The following is a 27,212-nucleotide window of genomic DNA, read 5'->3' as shown; positions in this document are numbered from 1 at the left end:
GCATTTAGTTCGGGCCGGGGACCGCTAGGTGGCGGCGAGATGATCGGGGATCAGTGTTCTCGCTGGCGGTCGCCCGGCATGCAGTCCAAATTGTGGTATGATAGGTGTCTGGGGCAGAGACGAGTCTGACAGACGATCCCGAGACGAAACACCTTTTTTTCCCCTCTCCTACAATAGGTTATCGTATAGATACTAGGTGATTAGTTGAAATATTTTAATAACAACACCAGAAGCTCTACCACCCTGGTAGATATAAATTCACTCATTTATATTAATCGAAAGCAATAAATTATGAACGCCAACGTTTAAAGACTGGTGTTTAGTTGTTCAATTACAAAGTCATTTTGCAACGTCTTCGGCGTTAGATTAGCCTGAATCGAGGAACGACGTCGCTGTCACGGGTATAGCCAATTAAATTAAAACTGTGAAGTCGTAAAGGATTATCATAATCGCGAGACGCCGGATCAATGGTAGCCATAGGTATACGTAGCCTCGTAAAACCGTTTGTCTTTTAATTCGACGTTTGAAACAAGTGTTCATTATTCGATCGTGTAATGCCTGATACCGTCGTGACGCTCGCTTCGTTATTAACATATTAGAAAGCCGTGGATTAATATTTTTACGAATCCCGAAAAAGGTGTGTTGCGTCAGAATGGTTGATCAGCGTTTGATACATTATCCGTTTCATTATGTGCATGGCATTTATTACTTATTGTACCGCCAGTGAAAGTACGTCCGCTAAGCACGTTTCGTAAATTTCAGTCTGTTTTCCTTCGTATTGGGAATATCTGACGATTCTTGCCTTTATTAAAAAAATAAAAAGAATGAATAGAACATGAGTTTCCACTTCGCATTATCTTATCATGAATTCCGTTTTCTTTGTCGTTAAAGAACTTTCGCGTAGGTTGCAACTTTGTAGTCTTGATACTTTGAAAACTCTGAGTAGAAGTTGGCAAGTTTTTATTTATTTTTATTTCACAATAGGTTCACAACATTTCTTCGTGAAGACACAGGAGTTCCTAGGGGGTCCTCGGACCACAGGTTCCCAAAGCCATAAAAATTCATCAGATGAGCCGTAAAGCCGGCTTCTAAACTCCGTTTCGTCGTCTCTAATGCTACGTTGAACCGTGAGAGAGGGAATCGCGTTGAATAGAAGGAAGAATTGAAAAGACCGGCAACGGTTGGAGAACAGTGACATCAGAAGGCTTTGTGGCTATCTTGGCGGAGAGGTGGGTGGGGTGCCCCGTGCGAGGATCCTCGTAAATGTCTTCATCGGTAAGATATGAGGATGCCGTGGGCGTCCACGACTCGCGTGGACACCGCTTTCGGTCGCATTAACCTCCGCGGAAAGATGCGGAGGTGAAGGTGAAGAGGAAACAGGGAAGAAAGATGTCAAGCGAGCCTCCGTGGCCGCGGAATATCGCGGAGATAATCGGCTTTCAAACGACCCCTTTCCTACGGAAGCCTCGCGGTAATACGTCCCGTAATAATCCGTTAGGACGAGGATGTTCAAGTGGACACGTTCGCGATGGCAATCGGCAGAGTACTCTTGCCCGCTGTTGCGGGAATAAATTTCATTCTTTCCGAGGGCTTAGCTGCGTTTCTTCCGCGCATCAAATTCCTCCCGGCATTCGATCAGTCTTCGTATAAAATATTTCATTTTCCTCGGGTTAAACTCATCCCACACAGTAACTTCGAACGTGACTCGTACACGTGATCTCCATTCCATTTAATCAAGATCCATTTTATCACCAATATGATCTTATACAGACAGCTCAAAAGCGCTTTCTTATCAGCACAAACTTCATCAATTTATTAAGAATCATAAGAGACAAGATAAGACACTGTTGATCTCAAACAGTGCACTTAAAAGTAACCGGTTATTAATACAGATTCCATCGGTATAATAAGAATCTCGAAAGTTCAGATTAATTTTCTCATGTTTTATTGCAATAATTATAATTAATTGCGTTTGACATTTTGCACGGTATATTAACTCTGCATCTGCATAGTTGAACGAATGCAAGTCTGTCGGATAGAAATCAGTTAAGTCCAAGCCCGACTTCCATCCCCCGCCCTGTACAACCTCCACTTCCACCCACATTCGGTCGAACATTCTCTACAGAAGTGTCCGATTCTTCCGTTTCGTCGAATCCTGTTAGAACGGTGAGGGAGCCGGTATCTCGGTGCCACGTAGCAAAGGTTTTAGAGTTGGCCGTCGTCGTATTCCTGGAGCGGTGAAATTCCAAGGAGGCTCAGCTTAGAGCTTCGTCGCGTGTTGGCGTTTCACGTGGGTTGGGCACCACGTTGAGCCCCCCACACAATGGTACACCTTGGCCCGTGTACACGGGAATAGGTCGGGACCTCGACGTGTCAGAGGTGAGGCCGCACCCTGCATTGTGTCCTGCCCACGTGACCGTCGTACGAGTCGTCATTCGTGTCAACGTTTGCCCCATGAATCCTTCCAGCAGCGTAGAAACCTGGATACCCCAGCTCTCTGCGAGCGTGTTGGTAACGAGTTGTGATAATGGCACAGGGACCGAGGTGCCGGTTGTTGGGCCGCATTCGATTCAGCCTCTTTTCAAGAAGAAGCTTGAACGAACCTTTCGAAGACTGTAGCAACTGTGAACTTGGTGTTCTTTACCCTGAAGAGGTGAATGACCCTTTAGTCTGCATCGATTTCTTTGAAATTTTTATAAACTGTTAAATGATTTTAATTAATAGAGGAACAATGGTGATTGGTGTTAAGTTGGTACAGGTTTGATTATTAATAAATTGGTGTACATCAAGCTTTGGAAAAGTGCCTTAATAGATAAACAGGCGTTCAATTAGGCGGCAAATGAAATTAATACACATCAAAATATCTTGTGTATAATTTGCAAAGATATTTATTGAAAGATCTTTAATCTGCAAACAGGTTTGAGTAAGTTTGAGCTGATTCGTTACAATTATATAATCTAATTAGATGAATTAATCAACCGAATGTAATGGAATTTTTTAATAGAATCAGATTATATGATTTAGCTAATTTTTTATATTTTCGAACGAATCAACTTGATTCTTTTTTTTTGAGGAAAAAACGAAGTTTAATGAATAAATCAAACACGTTCTTCGGTCTTATCGGTTCGATGATCGATTACATTTGCCACAGGCAACATTGTGATGCATGCTAGAGTGTTACAAAACTGCGTTGGATTCAATTTATCGGCTCATAATTTATGCATACGGTTACGTAGCCGCCAATTATAATCTTGATGAATTACACGATGCACGTTTGACCGAGCAAGTTGTAACGAAGGCTGTGACCTTTGGATCCGAAACTTTCTATTGGCACAGACAACCATGGAATACGCTAAGTTCAATACTAAAGCACCCCGTTATTTCATAAATCTCCTATGACCATCGAAACCCTCGGCGCGTGTAAACCGTTCCAAGTCAAATTACTGGGATACTTTTCATATTCTTTTGGTGGTAGCTAATTAAAAAATAAGGCAACGGCCATACAATTTAATTAGCAATTAATTAAAATGTTGGTTGCCAGGTGAGACTTTAATATATTTTCTAACCAGAATTAAATTTTTCTGTTTCAGGTAAGCAGAACATTGTTTCCTGGATATCAACCTTCTCCAGAAAAGTTCTTATAGAAAAATACTAAAGTATTCGTCTCACGGGATTCGTTGTAAAGGTAGATATACACGAGAATTTATTTCAGATATATTTGAATAGGATATCTTTTCGTAGAAATGTACTTTTGTTTTAAATAACCGTGTCTATCGTACCACGAGGTATTCTCACACTTTGGTATGATTGATCGCAGGAAAACTATGAAAGAATCGAATAAGTCAGATCGCCTAAAGAAATATAGGTAGACAGATTTATGAAAGTGTTAACCTTTTGGTATCGAAGCAACTTCGAGTATTTCTGAGCTACCAAATCATGGTCTTTTGATATTTGCAGCCTTTTTAACACTTCCAAATATGTATTAAAGTAAAATGTTAAAAACAGAATAGTTTGAGAGATATCTCAAATCAAGTGTAGCGATGCACTTACCCCGATGCACATGCACTTTCTTCAAAAACGAATTTTTGTACTTTTCTTTGTGTAGATCGATTCTTTTAGTCATTCTGTATCAGAAAGTATTAGGGTAAAATGTTGAATACAAAATAGTTTAGGAGATATCTGAAATCAAGTGCAGCGATGCACTTACTCGATGCACATGCACTTTTTAATAAATCGATTTTTGCACTCTTTTTTTACGTACATCGATTCTTTTAGACATTCTATATCAGAAAGAACATAATTCCATAAAGTTTCATATAGTTTTTAAACGATTTTAAATTAAATTCTACTAAATTTAGATTCAGTAAATTCAGCAAGTTCAAAGCCTACGATGCTTGAAACGAAAAACAGAAGGCGTATAAAAAACTATGAACCGGAATAATAAAAGAGCCAGACGTGATTTACATTCGACCAAGCGGATGATGTTAATTAAAACAATGAAAAATGACCAGACGGAAGGAAGGAATCCGTAGCGGTCATTGAACGAAATTTTGCCGTGATTAGCATGCGATAATTAAGCAACTATCTCCAAACTACACCCGTGAAAGTATCTAGGTTTTTTCTATTTTAACACTTCCTCTATCAACCGTGCTCGATACATTAATTACATTCACCTTTCTTTATCCCTCGATCGGTTGTCGATCTCTTTGACAATATCTGTTTAACGGATCCCGACGATCCTCGATAAACTCCGTGTTCTCTGTGGTGTTTAATTAATTACTGATTCAATTAATTGCGCGAATTACTAATTTTAATTACCTCGAAGGACAATGTTGCTGATGAAACTTGCTATACGCAGGAGCCTTAATCTGATGGCAAGTAAGATCAAGATTAAAGAAACTTTGCATTCTGTACCCTCGAGAACTTTATTTATTCTTCAAATTAACCCTTGGACAGCAGTGTCCGAGTCGATCATAACGCAGATTAACAAAATTTGACGCGTTAATCAGAGTTTCGATCAGCAAAGATTCTGCTCCGCCATCCGTGAATCAAAACCCTCGTAACTGAGTTCCAATTTCATACAAAGTATCCGGCAGCGATCGCTTCAATGAACGCCGAACCTTCCCAGAAACCTGTCTGAAAGCGAACGTCACGAGTTCCCAGCCACCTATCCGGCGATAAATCCGAACGACACACAGGTGGCGCATGAAAAAACCGCGCACACCTTGCGACGAAGGTGTGCAGATATAAAAAAATAAAAAAAATAAAAAAAAAAAAAAAGAGGGAGTGGAACCGCGGCCGTTCGAGTGGCGGAGGTTCGAACGAGACACCTCCCAGGCCACGATAAAGATGTAAATCTGGCTGTAAGCGAGGAGAAGTACGAGCACGGCAGCGGCTGCTATTAATTCATGCATGCATTGTTACGTGTCAAGGAGCGCGATGTATCTGTCGGCAGATCGTCGTGACGAGATAACCGAGGCGAAAACCTTCCTCTTCTCGATCGGCAGCCTCCTCCCGCGCTCGTTGCCACGCCGTGGAAGCTAGCACGACGAAAAGGCCGCGCCGCGCACGGCGAAGATTAATCGTCCACGTCGGACGGACGTCGTGATAATTCCTTTAAACGACACGCGGCCGTACGTACGCGAACGGGTCGCCGTTGATACGCGGTGGAACGCTGCATCGACGGTGGTAATTATTTCGTTTAGCGTTCACTCGATGGACGGCTGCCGTTGGGCCAGCGAACGAGGTACCACCGGAATGATAACGACGTTACGCCGGTGTACAGTGATTTGTCTAGGAGAACTTTTACCAAGCCGTTCGATAAGGAACGGCGGATTTTGAATTATGGCGATTGCTTTGCCTACCATTAGAGAGACACACGGTTTATTATACCGGACAGTGTCGCGACGGAGATATTTAATCATTGGACAAGATTAACACACGAGGGGTACGATATTTCAACCTTCGCTTGTGACACGTGTCAAAGGGAAGCTGCGTTTAATCAATATTCGAAGACGTTCTTTAATGATGTTTAAAGGCTACTTGTAGCAACGCATCGAGTGAATAGAAATAAATAATTGAAACTCCCAACGAAGGAACGATCGATATAATAATCTCCGTTACTTTCTCCTGGCAAGTTGCTTAAGATTCATCCTATCACGACGACCACCCAGCAATTACAATTTTAAACGAAACAGCTCCAGCATCTGCGGGCCGCATTAAGAACCGAACAGTTTATGCCACCCAAGGTGGCATTCGCGAACTCATTTTCCTTCGAGCTGTTTCTCTTTCATTACGAGCGGCAATTACGAGACATTTGGGGAACGGGAAAGGAATACATTACCAGCCGTTCCTCTAATAACACCCATCAAACGCGTTAGCGTTACTCGGCTCGTGTAATCGGGGTAGCCTTCGCGAACAGTTGCTTCTTCAGGATAAAAATCGTATCGAAGACCAATGAGAACGAAGGTAAACGATGAAACTGTCGTTAGGGAGACGAGGAAGCAGGGACCGATTTGTCGCGTAACGCGAGATATCGTGGATCTCGAGGTCGCGATCGCCATGACCGGCTCGTCAGACACGCGGTAACACGTGTCTGCCTTCCAATGAGAATTTAATTGCTCGAGCTTTCATTCGCCTACCGCTGAAGCAACACTCTTCTCGCCTCTCATTTGCATTGGGAGAGCATGACCATATCGGGATGCTTCTCTATTACTCTCCGTCCCTTCTTCTTCCTCTTCTCCTTTCTTCTACTTGCTATATTTCTTCTCTTTGTCCGGCCGAAGCTTCGGAAAGGTCACTTTGGTGGATACGGAGAGGTAAATTGAATAGCGGTTTCAATGCTTTCTCCTATTTCCTTGCTGTAAAATTTTTTAATCAAACTAAAGGTAGAAGTTTCTATTAAGAAACGTGTCTAGAATATTCTAGAATTTTTTCAGATTTTTTGGAAACCTGAAAATAGGGAAAATACTACCCTTCCGGTTGAGATACAGGGTTGAAACTCTTTTTTTAATAAGCTATAAAGCCCTTTTTATAAAGAAAATTGTAATTTTATTTCTAGTGCTTTTGCAATCACGATATTTAACACGTCGATAATGGAAATATCGTTCGAAGTTAAAAGACATGCCACGATTCGGTTGGAAACAGAGAAATCAAGCAGCATTTATCGTGGCTCGTTAAAAAGAAACAAGCTTCGCGTTTCCATTTACTTGCGTGCCGTTCGCCGATAATTCTCATTGTCACAGCGATGTTTATGCATGAGAACCGAGCAACAAGAGGGTCCCGACACCTTGACACGTACAAATGGCGATCGATAGTATATCGATGAAGAGGTCTTACCAGCTAATTGCTCTAGTACTTATGTAGCACGTTCTTCGCGGTGGCGATTAAAAAACCGTCTAACGGCACTTGGCTGAAACGATCAAACGAGAAGCAATTGGGTCGGGCTACATTCCCTGTGTAACAACCCTGATATCCGATCGCGATTAGTTTATCTACCGATCTGATCTGAAGGCGTGATCACGACGTCCTTGCAATTAAAAGTAATGGTTAATGGGATTTTTATCGACGAATCTCGGCCATTGCTTGAGACACGAAAATCTGTTGGTAATGGAATTGCTGTCTGAACATGACAGTTATTAAATGTAGAATTCCATGGTTGCGGAAGGTTTAGTTGAAATTGATTGCTATAAGGATTTATTCAATAAATGTAACTGGAATATTAAAAACTCTGGCTGTCAGGTTGAAACGTGACACGTTGAGTTTGAAAATTGAATTACCAAGGTAATGTTTTGAAAGCAGCACCCTATACCGATATCATGGTTCGTAAATGTTTCAAGTGTTCCATAACGAACAGTACGTCCAACTGCGTTGCAGGTTACTCGAACGTCTCTTGATTACATTCTTTCGCGATATCAAGCCGTACGAATCCTATAATAGTCGCGTTAGTAGGTGGTAACAGCGATCAGGATATACATTATCGTAAAGACACAGCTGTGGAGCGTTTTATGGAATTCCCTCGATGGTCCACGTTTAAGGAGACCCGAGTCCGCGAGGTTAAAGTTTACCGTTTCGAACAACCCATTAACAGGCACGAAGAGCTTTTATTGACTCGTCCTGAAGGGTAATTGCGAGAACTTTACGCAAGATCGTCTAATCTCTTGGAGAGGTGTGCCATCGAAAAGGATTCCACGTAGTATCGAAGATATCGACCTACGTGTTCGAACCGAGTCACTGGCTGGCCTTTGGCCGTTCGATTGCTTTTTAAGACGTTTTGCCGGTCGAAAACGACCGAACGGAGAGAGAGAAGTTTCGACTGCACGGTGTTTCCCTGTCCATCGGTAAATAGACGGGACGGACGAGAGCGGAGGGTTCATTAGCGAGGTATATCAGCGGTCGGCATTCCTCGTCTGTCGACCTTTGGACCCTTGTCCAGGTCAGCTAAGGCGACGCAAAGTTTCGAGCAATTTTTTCTACCGGGTGAATCGAAAAATCAGCTGTCGTTTCTAAGCACGAGGAATATTCCTTTGATTTTTTGGGATTATAATTTATGAAACGAAGATTTAGAACAATTTTTTTTATTTTGGGAATATCTAACAGAAATTTTCTTGAATCACAGTTACACTAAAATCAGCCTGCAGTGTCCGCTATCTTTAAGTCACCTTCGTTCCTATGTACACTGTATCACCGAGTCACGAGAACGTCTTCGAATTTCGCGCCGATCGAACCGCTTAACGACCAACTCGATACGATAAGTCGCTAATTTACGTTTGTAGACGATACCGTGAGGGCCTGTCGTGGGTGGCCCATCGCACGGCGTCCTTCTATACGACAGTACGATATGTCCTCCACCTGGTCCCCGTTCTCGATCGAATACCGCGACATGCTCGCGATTAATTAGCAAACGGACGATATCGCCGAACGAAACTGTAATCGACGGGATCGGTCACGCTTTTCGGCTTCCCCATGGCTATGCGATCCCAGCGCTGATCGTACTCCCTTGCCCTGATTTGCAAGTTTAGATTGAAATTGCCTTTAAAAAAATTTTATAAAGTTCACGATTGATAATTAATATTGGATAAGTTTCCGAATGGTCCCTCCAAAATTGAGAACTCAAAATTGACTACAAGAAACCGATTAAAGTTGGTTTCAGAGCTTTTGAGATATCGGGGTAAGAAATTTTTGTACAATTTTGGGACTACGCATGCGCTATTCAACACTGCGCATGCGTTATTCGATACTGCCTAAACTAACCTAACCTTACCACGATATCTCGATAACGGTAAGACATCCAGCTCTGAAATCAACTTTAATCGGTTTCTTGTAGTTAATTTAGATTATGTACCGAACCTAAGTTCTCAATTTTGGGGTGGCTATTCGGAAACACAGCCTTAATATTATATTTATGCTGTACATCGGATATGTACATTCAGCGATCATTTTATGAGACACAGGATCAAGAGCCCATTGGGAAACGCGAAAGACGCTCATTATTCAAACACCGAGTAGCTGACTCTGGCTACGTTTTATTCGTGCAAGAAGCAGGATGCTTACTCTTAGGACGGCAATATATTACGTCGGTAATTACTGCTAAGCCAGCATCAATTACTATGTAGCGTCACATGCGCGAGGAGCGGATAACCGATAGTCGAGTAAAATACAGACGTAGGAAAGGTGACCAAGTCCTTGGCCATAGACAGTCATCGAGGGTCATATAACCGTTTCCTGATGACACTCCAGGATGATACATCATTCGAAAATACGTGTGAAATAATGGTACATTGACAAATCAGTATATTATTCATTTTATTCTTAACAAATAATTATTTCCCTCGGCGATGATGAAAAATTCAATCGAGGTACCTTTATGTCCTTCGAAAGCACCAATTGATCAATGACATCCCATTCCACAACACTAATTGCGTTCGTTAACGTGGCTCTTGTCGTTGGAATAATTATTGACGAACTCCTTGACACGCCATACGTGGCGCAACCGGGCTCCGCTGTTCGTCGATGAATATTGAACAATGCGGTTTGATTGGTGGCGCGACTAATTGTGGGAACTATTGATTCTGATGCTACGTGTGTTCGAAACGACGGGATAAACGGCCTTGGTAATTAACGGTATTTCAGTTTTATTTTATAATTTAATTATTGGAAAATGAATGTCTCGGCTATTGGAATATTTTTATTCCTGTTATATTACTTTCAGTAGAGTCGACGTAAATGAATGATTTCACGGCGGTACGAATATTAAATAGTTAAACAAGCGGACGCGAGTGAGTTTTGCGAATGACTGTACGCCAGCAGGCTCGCAGTTAGCATTAGCCACGATGACGAAGAAGGCCAGGGACTCGGTGAGATGATAGCGAGCGCGTTTGCTGGCTGCTCGCATCGGTCACACCGCAGGTGACTCGTCGTGGTCCGACTTTGACCCTTGCTCGACCCACGTACCTGACTTCCACTACTCCTGCAACGTCTCTTGTTCCCTCGAGCAACAGGACCAAGGAGGATTGTCGGTGCTAATCGTTTCTCGCGCTCCGAGCCATCTTGCTCTTTCTCGACCACCGTTGAATACCTTCTCTGACATCTAGAACACTTCCACTCTCCAACATTGCAATAAACGCATCGAAGAGTAATGTATCAAATCATGCGCGACGATAGAAAAATTTTACGCGACTATTTCTTCGAGTTTCACTTCGCGACAGGTGACAGTTTCTCTTCTCGTAAACTCGCCAAGTCGTCGTGAGTCGATACGTCAGGCAAGGGTGACAGGGATTCGAAGAGCTCGGAGGTACAAAAGAGGGAAAGAGAAACGGTACCAGGACGTGTAAGATTCCGTCAGAACTGCGTGTGGAAACGTTCCAACGCGCGGTGTGTAGCGACGTGTGGGTGGTTTATTAACCTGTTTAGATGCATATCTAATCGGTTTTATCTTCGCACGATGCTAAACGGTTGTACGCGTCGGTCTAGCGATTTCCCGAGTGTCACCGTATGTTAAAGACGGAATTATGGCAGGCCGATCCGTTCGAGAGGTACAGTTTTTTTCTGCCCTTTAGAGAATGGTCTCCTTTGGCCGTGATAAATCGATTGCATAACACGATTCGCCGAGGAATATCGAACAGACGGAGAAACGAGCTACCGAGTCGTGGGAGTTGCTTGTTATTCTCGCCTGTCGTGTGATTTTTCTCGGTTCTTGAGACGCTGATCGTTTTTATCGCGATACCGGTAGACACGTAGATGTTTAAAACATTTTCTAACACAAAATGGTGGAATCGTAGGTGTAATGTGTATCAAATTTTGTTGCTAATTCAGGGAAATTAGAGATTCATATTCGTATTCTGGTTATTACACTTCAATTTCCTATTTATGACGCAATCTTTCTTATTATACAAATATCTACTCCTTTTTCTGCTTATGTAACAAACCAATAAGTAAGAAACTTGATTTATCGTTGCTTGTTATTGCGGAGAGGGTTATAAATAATTGACTTTACGAGATAACCGATCTATCTTTTATTGATATTTACTTTATCATATATTTTCAATTCCTTGAATTCCGTATTCTTTCCTCCGCGATCTCGGTAAGACAATATCCGAAGAAAGAGCCATTCTCTGCGCCAACTTCCTCCATTCGTCCGGGTCCCGGTGACGCGCGGGTCACGCCCAGCGCTGACACCTACGTCCTTCCGTCGACCCCGAGGAAAGGATTACCCTCGTCATAAAGCACCTTGGACACCTACGTCCCGGCGGAACAAAGTTCACTCGCTGGCCAGATACACAGCGGAAGAGGCACAGACGAATACGAAGAAGCCGAAGAAGGTGGCCGAGGTGGAATGACCCCGCGGATCGCATTGTAAGCGCGTACGAGGTCTCCTCCGCTCCTCTCGAGGGGAGGGTAACATATGCGTGATGGCCTGCGAAAGCTACGTCACGCAGGCACGCACCTTTCCTCTTCTTTCCTGCGCCCTCCCCCCCTCTGCCACCGTGTCGCCCGAAGTCCTCTGCTCTTTTCGCCTAAAGGTCACAGTACGTTGTCTACCACCGAGGAAACAAACGGTGAACAAAGTGCTTCTGTTCCTCGAGCCTTTGTGTCTGGTCCACCTGTGATGATAGAGGACAGGTGAAGCAGTTTTTCGAGTCTTTGCTTGGGTCAAGGTGGCATGGTGGTTCTTTAAGTATTATCAAAGAGGGTGGGGATTTGGGGATTGGAGTGTTTGGTTTAGAGGGAAGTCGAAGTCCTTTTTTAAGGGAGTTGGTCCTGTGGTAGGTGAAATGTGTTTGAAGGAATATAAAAAGGTAGAGGAAGAGGGATGTTAAGGAATACACAGCATATAATAAAGTTGATTATTAGAGATATTTGGGATGCACTTTTTAACCCTTTAGCTAATAAGGGTGATTATTAAAAGAGTTGGGTTTAAAGAAAGGAAAACAAAGAGCTGTAGTTATGTACATTCTAAAAAAATTAATGAAAACATTTTCTTACGTTGTTAAAATAAAATACAGAATATTTAACTTCTCGAATTATACTTCTAAATGAATTGTATGATTCGTAATGCATTTTTCCGGCTATCGTTTTACTGTAATATATGTATCAGCAGTTTGTTTATTCGTAATGTAAAAAATTCTGGCCAGGAAACAGACAATTACATGGAAATTACACTAAAAGGAATAAAAAGATCTTTCCTACAAAAAATTCAAATGATTACCTTTGACATATGTGAAATACTGCTCGCTGGTTAATGAGATTGGAAAAAAATGAGGGAATAAAACACGCATCTTTTAATAAAAACACAATAAAAAATATTCTACATACATTAGAATATTCCATATTACCAAAAATATTGCAAATTAATTTCGTAATGAAACGCTTTAATTTGCTATCACAATTTTCAATTATTTTTCAAGTTCTTATTATCGATCAATGATAATTAACACGACGCTGAACGTGTTAACATAATTGTTCCTTATTTTTCTATAAATGCATATCCATAGTAATGTGTTTTACAAATTGCAAGCAAAGGTTCATTTATTCTCATGAAAAACAGCTACTTTCATTGTAATTGATTCATTTTCTGCTGGCGTAATTAATCTGACTATAGAGAATACGTGCAACGATATCAACAGTAGCAGAAAAAAAACAAATTACGAAGTTTGAGAAAAAACGAATCATTGTATAATAAGGATACTCCTACGAACTAATAATATAATGTTTATTCAAATTCGATACTAGTTTGCATATTCTGAGGCTAATTATTGAAAGTGTATGATTATTAAGTCGTCGTTGCTCGCCATAAAGACTATCAGATATTTGAAATAAACACGTTTCTAACGCAGATACATTCAATCACTTTTTACAATTAATTGAGATATGTTGCAAAAAAGTTGCATAGAAATTATTTCATCATTTGTATATAATTATCTGTATTTCCTTATGTAAAGCACGATGCTAATGTGATTGTAATTATAGAGCTGCCAGGAATGATGTACAGGCTTGTCAATTTAGAAATCATTTGTAAATTTTATGTGCCCTGTAATATGGAACAATCTTCTTTAAATATAAACCAGGAATCATAGGTGAATAAACTTGACACTTGGCGGAAAAATTCTTCGCATTAAATTGCTGATGCTCGCTTCGAACTCAAACGGTTAATTAATCAGAATCGTCATAAATTCTCTCGTTTTCCACTCATTTTCTCTTCTACCGTGCAAACGTTTGCAAGTCACGAGACAATCCATTGTGCACCAGACCTTCCATTTGAAACAGCTGATTGTACCATTCTCCAGAGGACCAAGGTTACACCTCCACCAGAGGAATGACGTGGTTTTATTGTACGACCTAACGTCAGCATTTGATCGCCTCGTATATTTGCTGATTAGTCGAATACTCGATGAAAATGCTGGCGTAAACGATTTTGGTTAATTAGTGATGTTGCAAAGCGAGCATTCCTTGGTGGTGTCCATTTTATTTTACGTAATGAACAGGTGGTATATTGTTAGAAAACGTGGATAAATTAAAATATTAATACGTAGGCAAAATTTGCGTTTGGCTCGCATTCCTATTTCAAAACAAAGATCGACTCGAGCCATCGGTGGCGATATGTATACAAAACACGGGCGCTGGGACGAGTCAGTATAGCGAGCGACGTCGCACGGATAACACCAGAAGGAGGAATTCACGTATCGAACTAAATCATTTCCTTTTCATTTATTTATTACAAATATACAAATATCCTATTATTTATTAAGCAAAAAGGATTCTTAATTTTAACGCGGGGGTTAATTAACCCTGCCGAGCACCCTAGTGGCGCCCCTGTTTCATATACTTACTATACTGCACGGTAACCTAATAAAACAGCTATCAGATGGCATGGATTCACGTGTGCACGGAAAATGCAACGTCACCTAAGCTGTGTCAATTGCCAGACAATCTTCCGAAAGAATTTATAGGCGTCATCTGCAGCTAGCGGGTTGTGCTCGGGGCCTCGCAAACGAGACGATATTCGAGCATTCCTGGACGCTGGTAATTTAACCCTTTTTGCTCATCGCCAACCTCATCGCAACGATATTTCACGCGACGGGATCTCGTTCTGCATAGTAGCGTCGCGACGTTCTCTCCCTCGGGATGCCCGTTCGCGTGCCTTCACCTACTTAACAGGAGTACCGATTCGCCTTGGCTGTAAGCTTTCTACGTTCACTCTCGTTACCGTGTGTATAATTTTGCTCGTTTATTGATTCTTATGGTTAGCGAACGGCGCCGATACCGAGCTCGCTGAAAGTACAGAAATATTTCAAAGTATTTTTCTTTCTAAAAATTTTTTCAAAATAGTTGATCTTCGAACCTGTGCTGTACTTTATGTCGATTGCACGCGAGTCTTATATTTATACCTGAACACACACGACGATCATCGGGCATACAGGAATGATGCACGCACCCGCATAGGAACGCGTGACAGACGCACGGATACAAATGCACCAGCTACTGCATTATGCATTAGTCATGATTACAAAGTAAGTGGCGTTCTCGTGGCGCGTCTATAGTAATAACGGCGTATCTGCGGTGCTTATGATTTTCCACTTGAAACGGGCATAACCCGCTTTAATGGCACGGCCGGCCCTCCTGCTCGCGCATAACTCACGCCGGTAAGTTATGTGTAAGTTAACACCGCGGAGCTGACGCCGCTGATCGTGTTAACGCTGTGACACTAATCTCTTTCCTCCTTCCTACGTTCCCGCTTCTTTTCACCCTGCCCGTGTACCGGCCTTTAAAGGTCGTTACGCTCGCAATTATTATCGTTGGTTTAGCTATGCCCTGGACAATTCCACATTAATCCCCTCGCATACCGAGCTGGAACGACATTCTTTATCAAACATGGTCCTTTAGGGACCACTTTGGATTTTTTCTAACTTAGTTATCTTCGATTCCGCCCTCTATTTCTTCATTTCTTCCCCGATACAAGGGAGCAGTTAAACTCCTGCGTTCAGAGAATAATATACCTCGTCACGATGGGGATTCGTAACGACCGGCTGCACGCAGCAAAGCCCCCTTTATCGTTCATTAAGTAGCATGCTAACCTCGGATGCGGATATGTACGAGGAAGGTGCGTGCACGCGTGCAAACACTTCTTCCATGGCGATCCGCTGGTTTTTCAAGCGGCCAGCCTTGCCGAGGCCGTAAGTGAAGGAAACGGTGACTTCCGCTCTCGCGTATTAACCTTTGGTAGGGTTAACGCTTTTGTAAGAGAGGGGAAAAAATGCGTTTAGTCTCGGGATCGTCTGTCAGACTCGTCTCTGCCCCAGACAACTATCATACCGCAATTTGAACTGCGTGCCGGGCGACCGCTAGCGAGAACACTCCACTTGATCTCGTCTCGTCGCCACCTAGCGGTCCCCGGCCCGAACTAAGGGCGTCCGAGAAGACGAGAACTAAACGCCTACACTTTAAAGCGATAAACTTCGTTCCACTGTATTATTTATGTAAATTGATCTTATCGTTCCTAAATGAAAATCAGAGAAATCTCTGCGAGAGGTAAATATATGAATGTATTGCGTAACGGAAGTGCACGGGGGAAGATGTCGAATGCAAATGCGAATTGGGTGCGGTCAGAGCGAATAACATATGCATAAACCGTGTCTAATAACTTTTAATCCGTATCTTTAGATCGATCTTAATCGTACTATGCCAGCAGAGATAATATAGATTTTCCATAATTCGATAATTCCATGAGCTATGAAAATTACCGTAACATTGGAAATCTGTGCTGAGTTTCATGCTTAATTTGATCGTGCATAGATAGAGTATAGTCGCGTTGTTTGCTATCGGGATATTAAGAAATCATGCCACTGTTTGGCTCGTAGCATACGTTGCAAGAAATAGCCTCGACTTTTTATTCGTTTCACGGCAAATTGAATACGTCGGTGGTTACTCCGAATCCTGTTAAGACTGAATATATTGTACAACCTACGCGTTTCGATTTTTTCATTGCAAAATTCAGCGGGCTTCGCGAAAGCGGGTTAATTTAATTTGTTGAAATTGATAACGAGTATCTTATGTAGATCCATGCTAGAACGTTTCATAAATTCGTTATTTTATTGTAACTCTCGAATTATTAGTGATACCGAATTAAACACCCACGTGCGTAGCTCTTTTTTTTAAAAATCAATTTATGAATAATTTACAGAAAATATAACGGTTAGTGCAATGATATCATCGCGGAAAAGGATTCTGAAATGACGATTGATCATCCTCTTTTGACTGTCAGTTTTTCGCCATCCTTTTCTCTCAAGTATCCTTAACAGAGACCTCGAGGTAAACGTTCGCCAGTAATTCGTCGAAAAATGTTCTCGAGGCTGGAATAATTAACTTAGACTGAAAGGTAAGCTGCCATCTTTATTCCTGTCGCGAACCGCTCTATTCTTGACCTCGAGGGTCAGTTCGTTTTAACAGCAGTCTCGCAAAATAATTTATGCTCAGCACCCATCTGGGAGTTCCGGGTGTTCTGTGCTTTTCTTCCTGCATTTCCACCGCGAACATGATAATCACTGTTTAACCATCGAATTAATCATCTCCTTTTGAGAATCGGAAATATTTCCTACAATTATTTCTATACAATGAAAAATTTAGAGGTTGTCAGATACGCGAACAAAGCGAAGGAGTCTTCTATTTTCTCCTGGAAACAATGCACGTTCTTGGTGCGAAATATCGTAACGACGTGTTAATACTCGCTAAGAATAGCGTGTCGTCGCACCTTGAAGTTCAACTGTGAGACTTCACCCGTTTGAAGTCGCGTTAGTCAGTTTTCCTTCAAGTTGTGTGCTCGTGGGACTTAACATCGATTCATAAATCCATCTGTTAACCTGAAAATCCCGCGTGTACAAGTGACACCGTAAACACATAAAACCATTCGACTGATTGTATTGAACAGAGTATTATTTTCGCGGAAACTATTCCCGGTACACTGGCGAAGGCAAACGTTGCAAGCGAACATAGCGAGGATTTAGAAGCAATTCACAGGGCTGACTAGTTTCCGTCGACTTCGTCGGCAAACGATTTTCCACCGGTACGCAAATAACCCCAGCAACGCGAGGAACGATCCGCAAACAATAGTCCGGTGCATCGGCAGTTCCGGAATTCGAGTTATGATATTTGTCGTACGTGACTTAGCCGCGCTACCGCGTGCACGTAAAAGTTGCGGTCCATGCGTATCCTCTAATGGGCGCGTGAGGGAATGCGATGGAAACGGTTAGATAGAGTTTTACGAGCTTTCCTTACGACTACTGTAAATCAAATGTCGATTTGAGCCGCGATAGAAAGTTTTAATTAAGGGTGCTCGCGTTTGCCTTTGCACTTGTGCTTTTCGTTCATTAGGGACGCGAGTAATTAATTTTCTTTCTTCGAAATCAATTTTCCTTCGCGGCCTTGAACTTTTAGAAAAATAGAGCTGTTTAGGAGAGTAGATTTCTCATTAAATAGCAGCACCTAATAGAATTTTTATGGGGAACCGTAAATATTGCGCTCGAAAACGATGAAGTCATTGACTAATGACTGTCATAGGAGTGGCTTTTATGATCAATTTTCTTATCCTTTTTTTATTCAACGCGTTATGATTCTGTTAATTTCAGGATACCAGATCCCCTTTCATGGAAGTTGTAAAATCAGATTAATGTATATTTTCACGCCCAGGTTTATAGAATCACGGTTTGTCGTAAATTTCGACCAGTCATTTAATACTGTTCGATTCTATTTTAGAAATAAAAGAAATATGATGAACTAGAAAGTTATGCGAGTCAAAGGTAGAGGGAGGTGGCTTTCTCTCGACGATGGTGAACGAGTGTTTTCTTCAATATCTTCACTGTATCTCTCCTTCTTCCCCGCTGCCTAAACGTTCACCCTGTTGGCACGTTAACTAAATAAATTCAGCCACGAATGGCCTCGGAGCTACCACGAACGCACGTGTGCATCGATGGTGAAATCAAGGCAATATCCACGATCTCGCATCGCATGCAACGATCTCAAGCCGCAGTCGATCGTATCGTCCAACAAATTCGGCCATGTGCACGAGTTACAACCGCCATAAAATTCCGACCATTTAACGATGGCAAGAATTTATTGGGTACTCCTGGTGGCTAATGTGGCCACTGACCTCTGTCTTCTACCCTCTGCCATCTTTCTCATTCTCTCTTTTACTCCTGTCTCTCTAACGACGAGCATCTGACTCATTAAGGGTGAAATTTTTAATTGAACTGCAATTAACATTTGTATAATAAATTGTAGGAATAAATAAGGAATTCTTTGATTTCCCTAATTAAATATACTCGTATTAGGTTTTAAAAAATAAATGGCAAAATTGATTAAAAATAAAAATCCAGCCTGATAAAATTTATAACAGTATTCGAGGAGTGAAGGCTTTTCGTGCTGGTTAGTTTAAAATGTTTCAAGTTATAAATGTCCTATTGCGTATCCGAAAAGCTGTTACAAGTCTCTGATCAAGCACCGCGATAATAACGCTGGGACAGGTTCATTTATTAGGCGTAAATTTCGTGTGTGTGGCTAGCGCCGCTTTCAGCCACCGTGTAATCGCTTATCCCTCTTAAACGTATTTCATCGAAATTCCTGGTGTCGAAAGACACCGTTTACACGGGGCCGACGTTAAGGAAGCTTTACGACGCGGCTACCGCCTCGTTACGAAACCGCTGTTAGAGTTGCCTGGTTTGCCAGTGGAAAATGTATTATACAGAGTCGAGCCGTGGATTTATCGAGCAAACGATGCGCCAAAATACGAGCGGATTACCAGCTAAGCCGCGGGAAACGCGCCTTAAAGGGCAGCTCGCGTTTACTTGAAAACGAAACGATACCAGAGAAACGTTTTATAGATTATCTAATAGATTACGCTGCAACCAAGCTTCCCAGAAATAATTATCCGTTTCTATGCGTGTATTTCTGTATCGTTGAAATTTATAATAACCGTGGTGATTTTCTGTTGGAACAGGTGAGGTATCAGGTGAAAACGTGTCCGCTAGTTCTGGACCACGTGGCGGCGATCGTGGAGAAGCGACTGAATTAGGCACACACACGGAAAACAACGACGGGGCCACCCTGGCCGCGAATACAGCGGTCGACGCGAGGGGCGGAAGCCCTCAGGGTGCCCACCTTTCCGGTGCGGCGACCCCTAGGCCGCCGAGGGGTAGGAGGCGGCAGAATCAGAATGGTCTCGATACTACTCAAGTGAGTTAAATGAAAATATCTTTTACAATCTAACAGAAATATCTATCCATCTAATTCTTCGTCGCGCTCGTTGCTGCTACTCCATAGAGATCTTTGTAGTCACGTCGAGAGATACGTGGTAGCCGAGCATGATTTTCACGTGTCATTCGACGAACATTCTTTCCGAACGATGACCATCGATATACCCAACCATCTGACCGTTTGCTTTTTTTCTGGCCCCCGCTGCCACGTTTACAGAAGCGTCCACCGGTCGTACGGATGTCAGCAGCGGAATGACAGTGCGGCTTTACTTGACAGCGATGTCATAGTACACCGGTCGGGACGGCTTTGAACGGGACTCGTGTCCACGTGTACTCGCTACCACTTCAATCGACTAGCTTTTCTTCTTCAAACACTCCGAAATTTTTAGGAAATTCATTGAAAGGCAAATAGAGTGTCTATTTCTTCAGATCGAAGTTCAAGTCGTGAATTTAGAAAATAGACGATGTTAAATAATTTAACCCTTTCACCTATGATTTCTTCGATAGTTGTGTCAGTCAGAGCTGAATATTTATTGCTTCAATTTTAAAACAAATGCATACATTAGAATTAAACTCGAAATTTCACGAGTATGACACGATATTATAGGGCAATTGTATAATTTACTCAATTTGAAATATTCAAAATTGTCCATATCTGAGCGCAAGTTTTGTCGGTGAAAAATATTGAAAGGGTTTAAAAGGAAATCCATTATACCGAGGAGTAATTGATCAGGCGCTAAGGTCCCCATCGACGCCTTTCTTTCGCAAGAAACTGACGGGCCAAGTGGACGAGAGCCGTTCGAAACGTGTACACGTTGGGATCGTGTCTACGTTGACCAGAGTCGGCCCCTTGTCAGGAAGAGGTGTCTCGAGGCGAGAAAGAGATTTACGTGGCCTCTTGGTGAGGCTGCTCGGTCTCTCCTCAGGGACCCTATTCTACGCCAATCGAGTCTCGTTCTTCTTGGTGTCACGTCGCGACCGTTCTCGAAGAGGAGTCAACTCTTACGCCACGCGTTGCCTTCATTACCATATCTCGGATGCAATCTGTTCCCGGGAATTAATGCTCGTAGATATTTCCTGCTTGCTCCTCCTCTTCCACCCCCGAGATGGATCTCGGTTACCTTTTCGATGACCGTGACCACGAGGGTGCTTGTTGGTTTAATCTCTTGGTATTATAGAACATGAAAATATTCTATTTCAGGTTAAAACTGAACGACTCACTCCGGACAATAATTCGACCTCGTCGAGGAGCGTAACGCCCTCGTCGTCTAGCCACCCAGGAACGCCGCCAAATGCTACCCCTTTGGGTGGACCCGAGGGCCCACCACCACCCCATCACCTCAAACACATGGAGCAGATGATGGGACGAAATTACAGCGATTTCATGAGAAGTCTCGCTGCCAAGTACAATAACGCCAATCCTAATGAGTAAGTACTAGTCTCTCTTGAAATCAAAAATTATTTTTCTTCAATTCAATCGTACGATGCATAAGAAATCGTATATAATCTGTGAAAGAGCAGAGGACCTTGATGGTCTTGACGCTTGCCTTGACATTCTTCGTGCGATCGCTAGTGTTCCTCGTGCATCTGTGGGAATATTGAAAACGCGTACGAAGCTTCTAGCGAGTAACCAAGGGAAAATATTGATCGTCTCGTAACATGTCTCGAAATATTGATGCCGCTTGGCGAACAAGAGTGGCCGGCTGTCGCGGTCGCGCAATATTGTCACATGGAACCGGTCGTCGTTTTGCAAGTGCCTTAGGCTTTCAACCGTGTAGCTTCCGGCACACGGCTCGGTTGGGTTCGAGCAGAAGGGTACACTTGGTTGGATCAGTCAAGTACCGAGCATAGATCCGCGTGACGAGGACGCTGGAAGCGCATGGCGGTGCTTGCGATCCATGGCATTTCGAGGAGAAAGTGCCTTGCTCGTCGTTCCAATTCGCTGAATAAATATGCCCGTGTCCTTCCACGCACAAGCAGGATGTGCGCTGGCACTCGTTGCGGGGAAAAAGAAGTTCGATGGCTTTCAAGATAAATGAAACGTATTTTTAAAAATCTTAATTAAGTTTCATTAAAAATTTCATTTCTATTTTACAGCTACTTCAGTTCACCTAGAAACGGATATCCTCCGGGTTTAGATCCAAGGTTTCCCGCGTTCAAAACTGCCGCGACACCTTTCGTCGGTTTGATGGCACCCTTGGGTGCGCCTCAACCACCTACCGTGCCCACCACCTCACCCCTTTCCAATAAGGATCCGAAGGAGCAAAAGCAGGACAGCCTGTTCGGTAATCCCGTGTTCCCGCCGATGTTGGATATGTCGTCGACGCAGGCATTGTTGCACATGGTGAGGACTGCGAACGCAGCGCAGAATGCAGCAGAGTTGGAAACGTACCTTAAAGGTAACTTTTGTGCAATTTTCTTGTATGTTAAGAAGTTAGGCCAATCTAGAGCAAGAAAAAATAAGCATATTTTGGGAATTTTTCTTTTTTTATTGATGGAATAAATCCAAGTTTTGTAAGCATGCCTTCATTTTACAACTAATAAACTTTAAAAATTAATTTTGGTATATTGATTCCTCCGGCTCTTTTTGGAGGGTTAAACGGCGGGACCAGCAGCTCCTGCAATTTTTAACATAGGATAAAAAACCAAAATATTTTCGATTATATATCAGAACACCTATCGAACTACGTAGGATTTTTTTGATATATTGATTTTTCCAAAAATGGTGTATTTTTTAAGAGAAAGTGTAAAATTTCAAGGAAAAGTCGTCAGAAAATTATTTATAGCAAAAGAACTATGAATATAATGAAAAAATGTTACTGTTAAATTTTCAAATTGATTGTTGATGATCTGTTTGATTTATGAGTCCGCCCAGTTTGAAAAATACCCCTTAATTTGAATGTCAGAGATCGACATTCCTTTACAGATGAATAGATAATAATTTAATAACATGATAATGTATTTTGTTGTCCAGGTGCGAACAAAAGAGATCCTGGAGTGACGAGTCCCCTGGATCTCTCGAGTCCAGGAGGATTTGCACCGCGTAAGAGGCAGAGGACGGAAACCAGGAGAGCGGGAAGCGTTTCACCGAAACCTAAACCAACCCCTCGACCCACTACGCCACCCCCAGTGAGATGTCCGTCCCTCTGTGGTCACATGCCCTGTGGCGACGGACAGGCGGTGAATCGGTGGACCATCGAGGACGTCGTCAACTACGTGTCGTCGATCGACATCTGCGCCGAATACGCACAGGTGAGTGAAAATATTTTCTCCTGTTCACCCTTTCGAAATTATTTCCAATTATAATCAAAACCAACAATCTAATTTCATTCGAAGCAAAAATTAATTGCATCGAACTCTCTCTAAACGGTCTGAAACCTAACAAATACAAAGTATACTTATTAAAAAAAAAAAAAAAGAAACGCGAAGAAAGAACGGCGTTGCGTCACGAATTCAAAGCCAAAACGAATGACCGTAGCTATCGGGCAGAGCAAATAAGTTTCAGCGTGCCAGTTTTAATTGCTTTTGAAAGTCGTTCGCGTAACGAGGCGTATCGAGATTCGTCGGGTAATATCTTTAGAACTGTTCAGCCTGTTCTCGACTTCCATGTAGCCGGTGAGGCAACTAGAAGAGGTCTAGGAAGCTTCGAATGACCTGACATCAGTCAATCCAGACAGTCTGGCATCAGCGCGGAGACGGTTAGAAGAGTTCTATAATGACCCCTCGAAGCTAGAATCGACCCTCCATCCCTCTCGATCCTCGTGTCCACACTTTCTCTTCCCCTCTCCCTTCTTCCCGTTCGTCGTTCACTAACTCGGTCTCTTTTCTAACCGCGGGCGAAATTCCTTCGCGAACGTGAAGTTATTCGTAATCGCTCTGCCTCGACGCGTTTTTCATCGTCTTTTCGATGAACGATTCTTCGGAAAGGGAAAAGTTGTCTCTTCTCGAAATACTAGTTACCCCGACACGTTCTATCCTTCGGGTTGAGAGATAATTAGCAATAGTGATAATTAGAAAAAAGTGTTTCAATCTCCATATTACAAATTAACAAAATAAGTAATTATATATCAATTCAGTGGTACCGAGTTATAAATTCGAGTCAACCCTAAATTGGCAATCTTTTATATTCTCGAGATCATTAAGGTTCTGTTCCTTCTTTCACCGTTTAATTGGAGTAATCGTTATGGTAATAAATAAGCTGGTTCAATTATTAATTTCCCGGTTAGCTTTTTACGAGTTGCATTTGCCCGCACGAGTGATCCGTTCACTCGAGACCCCTCCCGCTCCATCATCGTCAGAGACACGATAAATTGTTTTATAATTAGAGCTTGAAACGGAGGCCGTAATTATGAGCCCGATAGCGATCCAGGTAAATTAATTTCAGGCAATTAAATGTTGCCAATTACTTACCGTGCCAACGTGGATGTACTCTTTATTTCCTTCAACGTTCACCGATGTCACGAGTTTCTAAGTTTCTTCAATTTCTTTGCCATTTTTTCTTCCTTTCTTTCTCTCTCCTGGCCGAAGTTATTATCCTGTCACATTGGTCATTCACGGTTGTCAGACAACACAAGGATTCTGAATCTTTCCGACGCGATCACTGCTCGTCCTTAGCACAAAAGATACTCGTTTCTCGGCGATCGTTTTCTCTTTGGCATTCTCGTTTCTTCGAGGACAAACGGATTATGCAAATGTCCGTATCATTCGCGACTGTTTTGTTTCAACGAAATCTTCTGCGTTATCGCGAAATCGTTCGACTGAAAATTTTTATTAAATTATATAAATTGAGTAGAGCCTGGGTTAGGCGTGTCCCACTATTTTTATTTTCATTCAAATTTCAAAATAAATCTCGTCGAGGCTCGAGCTCTATTTTCATTAAAAACAAGAGCATCCTCGACATCATCTTCGTAGAATTCAAAACACCAACGCACCGAACGAAGGATCCTCGAGCGGAGACTGTTTATCTATTCCCGTGGCGCCCGTTCCGATAACACGTCCGATACCGAGAAGAACAAGAAACCACTCGGAACACCTTCGTGACGTTCTGAAAACACCTTTCGGGCCATTTCGAAGCGTAACGTGCTTCCTCGAGGACTGTCAGACCCGATTATATCCAGGCTATCGTTTGGTCCTCGTTTGCGATCCTCCAGACGTCAGCCTGTCAGGGTCGTAAATTTTTGCGGGGGCACCTTCCTAGTCATGCATATTCATGAACCCTCGAACCGGGGTATTTCGAAACGCGAATACCTGTCTTTAAGAATGAATCACGATCTCGTGGAGTTTTGAAAGAAAGTCAAAGTTTGCAAAATACTTCAACTTTCGTAGGTGCGACAGATTCGCATAGCATTCGCGAAGAGAATAATCTCTTCAGGAACGATTTTCACGAATACTGAATCAAGCCGGCTTATCCAGCCGCGGAATCTGAAACTGAACGTGATCGATCGTGCCCGTTGGAAAAGCGTTTGCTTTCGTTAAGTGCTCTCGCGAGGAACTCAAAGTTCAGCGTTGATCTAAGACACAGAGGCGTACTGGGTCTCGTGACGAATAGTAGATAGGAGAAGCACGAGTATACGATTTACAGGATTGTACAGGTTCGTAAATAGCGAGCCGCGTCGCTGCATCGCCAGATTATCTTATAAAGGATACCGCGAGCTGATCAACGGTGAGAGCGATCCTTCGGTAGATCCCGTGGAATTATAGCATCGATCCTTATCTGGATCGAGAATAGCGGCACGATACGTACGCTCACTTTCCTTCGGAACGAACGGCGAGAAAATGTAAAATAATTGCCCCGATGACCGCGTGGCTAATTATCACGGCGCATTTGGCAGCCGCGATTTACCCTCTCAATTAATCACCGCGAGTGATATCAATGATATCTTTAATAATTAGGAATTTAGTACGTCTGACTATGCATGGCCTTTTCCACTATCACAATCATCGTATTATTTTTTTTTCAATTCGTTAATAAACGGGATTAACCCTTTGGTACAAAATTTTAACAAAAATAAATTGCAGCATTCAGAAATAAATTATTTAATTTCGAAGATATCAAAGTGACGAAAGAAATGAAATACAAAAGCGAAAGCGACTATCGTGCAATTTATTTTAACAAGAACCTCGTATGTTTTGGAACGAAGGTAAGAAGGGTTTCGAGTGTCCACATTCGAGTATTCACGCTAATGTCTTTCGTGTATGCGTTCACGACACTTGGTCCCAAGTCGTTAGAAAGTCATGAATGTGAATCGAATCGGTTCGTACGTCTTCCTTGATGTGGCACACAAGAAGATATCGTGTCTTCACGTCCCACGCATGCTCTTCATGCAAACTCCTCCATCGTTCTTGCTCGCGTTTTATCGGCCTCGTGCTCGACGGCCATTCCGCGACTTTATCGGGCTTTGTTCCTGATCGAATGGGCGAAGTGCCAGGATTCTTTTAACAACGGACAGAATGAACCACGAATGGCTTTCGTTAATATCAATTGTCTGGGCACTTGCGACTTTTAATTCAACTTTTACAGATTTTAGGTGAATCGAATATTTTTAAAATTATTTTCCATCAGAAAAGTGTTTCATTTTAAGGTAGAATTAGAATTTATTAGAAAATATATTCCTTTATTTCTCAACTTTTGCAGATCCTACATGAATCAAATATTTTTTAAATTATTTACTATGAAGAAAGTGTTTAATTTTGGGGATAGGAATAATTAAGAAGGCAGAATTAGAATTTATTAGAAAACATATTCCTTTATTTCTCAACTTTTACAGATTCCAGGTGAATCGAATATTTTTAAAATTATTTTCTATTAGAAAAGCGTTTAATTTTGGGGATAGGAATAATTAAGAAGGCAGAATTAGAATTTATTAGAAAATACATTTTTTTATTTCTCAACTTTTGCAGATTCTAGGTGAATCAAATATTTATAAAACTATTTTCTATTAGAAAATAGAATTTAATAAAATTAAAAACAGAATTCGAGTTAATTACAAAATATATTCCTCTATTTCTAAAATTAACTCAACTTCTCTCAACAGCATCCATGATTCTAATTTCTTTTGTTCTGACAAAATTTTCACCCTTAAAAATGATGAATCCTTTGAAAAAGTGAAAAGGCGACGGTCTCGCAGGCTTACGCAGATCTATTTAAAGATTCGAGCGAGGTAGAAAGCATCATCCTCCGCGTATCGCCCAACATGCAAATCATTCATCACCGATTCCGCTCCAAAAATGTCGAACCGTCAGGCACATCTGCGTCGATGGCGTGCAATTACCAACGAGTCGTGTTACGACCGCTAGCCTTATCCCTCGTAAATCGTTCGATCGATGTGCAACGAGAATTTCTGGCTTCGATTTCTTTGCACGAAGCGTTAGGCGGTTCGAATCTGGAACGATTCTGACGCGTCGAGGATCGACGGATCATTCGACACGCTTCTCGATCGAAGCCGAACCTCCATGAATATTATCGCCTAT

The 27,212-nt window shown here is 42.2% G+C and overlaps 1 protein-coding gene across 3 annotated transcripts in view; it reads left to right on the top strand.

Annotated features, from left to right (window-relative positions):
• The window catches only part of LOC117603351 (uncharacterized), a 118,610-nt gene that overhangs the window by 43,066 nt on the left and 48,332 nt on the right, over positions 1 to 27,212 (top strand). For all 3 annotated transcript variants that reach the window (XM_034322394.2, XM_034322396.2, XM_076688099.1), the window contains 4 exons: positions 19,487 to 19,722; positions 20,944 to 21,170; positions 21,840 to 22,141; positions 22,717 to 22,994. In XM_034322394.2, coding sequence (XP_034178285.1) covers positions 19,487 to 19,722; positions 20,944 to 21,170; positions 21,840 to 22,141; positions 22,717 to 22,994 — 1,043 coding nt within the window. The remainder of the gene's footprint in view (positions 1 to 19,486; positions 19,723 to 20,943; positions 21,171 to 21,839; positions 22,142 to 22,716; positions 22,995 to 27,212) is intronic.

This window comes from Osmia lignaria, chromosome 4, assembly GCF_051020975.1.
Source record: "Osmia lignaria lignaria isolate PbOS001 chromosome 4, iyOsmLign1, whole genome shotgun sequence".
NCBI lineage: Eukaryota > Metazoa > Arthropoda > Insecta > Hymenoptera > Megachilidae > Osmia > Osmia lignaria.
Note: the sequence above shows the minus strand (reverse complement) of the source record. Positions and strands in the feature narration are given on the sequence as shown.